A 2,500-nucleotide genomic window follows, 5' to 3' on the forward strand; every position below is an offset into this window, starting at 1 on the left:
TGAGCTGGTTAGTTTGTGTGTTGACCGGTGTGAGCTGGTTAGTTTGTGTGTTGACCTGTGTGAGCTGGTTAGTTAGTGTGTTGACCAGTGTGAGCTGGTTAGTTTGTGTGTTGACCGGTGTGAGCTGGTTAGTTTGTGTGTTGACCAGTGTGAGCTGGTTAGTTTGTGTGTTGACCAGTGTGAGTTGGTTAGTTTGTGTGTTGACCGGTCTGAGCTGGTTAGTTTGTGTGTTGACCGGTGTGAGCTTGTTAGTTTGTGTGTTGACCGGTGTGAGCTCGTTAGTTTGTGTGTTGACCGGTGTGAGCTGGTTAGTTTGTGTGTTGACCGGTGTGAGCTGGTTAGTTTGTGTGTTGACCAGTGTGAGCTGGTTAGTTAGTGTGTTGACCGGTGTGAGCTGGTTAGTTAGTGTGTTGAATGGTGTGAGCTTGTTAGTTTGTGTGTTGACCAGTGTGAGCTTGTTAGTTAGTGTGTTGACCGGTGTGAGCTCGTTAGTTTGTGTGTTGACCGGTGTGAGCTGGTTAGTTTGTGTGTTGACCAGTGTGAGCTTGTTAGTTAGTGTGTTGACCGGTGTGAGCTGGTTAGTTAGTGTGTTGACCAGTGTGAGCTGGTTAGTTAGTGTGTTGACCGGTGTGAGCTGGTTAGTTAGTGTGTTGACCGGTGTGAGCTCGTTAGTTTGTGTGTTGACCGGTGTGAGCTGGTTAGTTTGTGTGTTGACCGGTGTGAGCTGGTTAGTTTGTGTGTTGACCGGTGTGAGCTGGTTAGTTAGTGTGTTGACCGGTGTGAGCTCATTAGTTTGTGTGTTGACCGGTGTGAGCTGGTTAGTTAGTGTGTTGACCGGTGTGAGCTGGTTAGTTAGTGTGTTGACCAGTGTGAGCTGGTTAGTTAGTGTGTTGACCAGTGTGAGCTGGTTAGTTTGTGTGTTGACCAGTGTGAGCTGGTTAGTTTGTGTGTTGACCGGTGTGAGCTCGTTAGTTTGTGTGTTGACCAGTGTGATCTGGTTAGTTTGTGTGTTGACCGGTGTGAGCAGGTTAGTTAGTGTGTTGACCAGTATGAGCTGGTTAGTTTATTGTGTTGACCGGTGTGAGCTGGTTAGTTTGTGTGTTGACCAGTGTGAGCTGGTTAGTTTGTGTGTTGACTAGTGTGAGCTGGTTAGTTTGTGTGTTGACCGGTCTGAGCTGGTTAGTTTGTGTGTTGACCGGTGTGAGCTGGTTAGTTTGTGTGTTGACCGGTGTGAGCTGGTTAGTTCGTGTTTTGACCGGTGTGAGCTGGTTAGTTAGTGTTTTGACCGGTGTGAGCTGGTTAGTTAGTGTGTTGACGGGTGTGAGCTGGTTAGTTAGTGTGTTGACCAGTGTGAGCTGGTTAGTGCAATTGTTTACCATTTTAATGTAGAATGCTGTGGATTGTTGGAGCTTATTTGAATTTAAATGTCATTATAAAAATAATAAATTAAATTAATTAAAAAAAAAAAAACACCAAAAAATGGGGTCAGGGTCAAGGACCCAAAGGTCTTAAAACAAATGTGTTTGTAGTATCCCTTTTGTTATCTCAGCATCAAGGTGACCCGAAGGCCTGAAAACAAATGTGTTTATGGTATCCCTTGTGTTATCTCAGGGTCAAGGTGACCCAAAAGCAAATGTGTTTGTAGTAGTCCAAAGTTTCAACATTTAAAATATTAAAATTAACCAATATTCAATAAATTACACGGATATACTTCTATATTATGTGATCCTTAGCAGAAAAACTCGAAAAACGAATCAATGATTTGTTTTTCCTGGAAATGTTTATATAACAAGAAGGATCAGATTTTTGTTGATTCTCTGAAATGCCGTCTGGATCCTGGACTCTTTTAAAGAATCTCTCTCTCTAAACGCACAATGCGTTTTAAACCGATAACCATCTTATTTCAAATGCTAAAGAAAGTGTTGATTTATAGAAATAAAATAAACGGAGAAACTGCTCTCGCTGGGTTAAATGTTTCCTTTATTTGGTAGAAGTGATAAATGCTGCCATCTAGTGGCCTGAAGCTAAACTGCAGCACAAAAATGAACAAATATAGGGAATATTTGCAAAACCTACAGTCTTGTCTAAATTAAATTGTCCTTAGAAGTTACTTTTAACGATTTATTGAAACAAAATTCACCAAGTCGACGATTCAAGCTCTTCCTTTACGTTCAATGAGTTTTATTGATTTCATCACAAAAAAAAAACTGTCGCAGAGATGAAAGAGAATTTGGTGTTTTTTCTAACGACCTCCATCTGACTCTCCTTTCATGTTTCTTCTCAGGCCGACTACTTCAGCTGCGTGGCGACGGTGGCGTTCATCCGGACGCACAACTGTCTGTACCGAGCCTGTCCGAGCGCCGACTGCAACAAGAAGGTCACGGAGCTCGACGACGGACGCTGGCGATGTGACAAGTGTGACGATCAGTTCCCTGACTTCAAGTACAGACTCCTGCTCTCCGTGAGTAACAATTTTGATACTTGCATTTATTTAAAAATA

At 42.7% G+C, this 2,500-nt stretch overlaps 1 protein-coding gene across 5 annotated transcripts in view; it reads left to right on the forward strand.

Moving 5' to 3' along the window:
* The window catches only part of LOC148065867 (replication protein A 70 kDa DNA-binding subunit-like), a 36,010-nt gene that overhangs the window by 27,076 nt on the left and 6,434 nt on the right, over positions 1–2,500 (forward strand). For all 5 annotated transcript variants that reach the window (XM_087807243.1, XM_087807245.1, XM_087807244.1 and 2 more), the window contains exon 14: positions 2,285–2,461. In XM_087807243.1, coding sequence (XP_087663369.1) covers positions 2,285–2,461 — 177 coding nt within the window. The remainder of the gene's footprint in view (positions 1–2,284; positions 2,462–2,500) is intronic.

The sequence above is a fragment of the Callionymus lyra genome, chromosome 14 (assembly GCF_982586985.1).
Source record: "Callionymus lyra chromosome 14, fCalLyr1.hap1.1, whole genome shotgun sequence".
Lineage (NCBI taxonomy): Eukaryota > Metazoa > Chordata > Actinopteri > Syngnathiformes > Callionymidae > Callionymus > Callionymus lyra.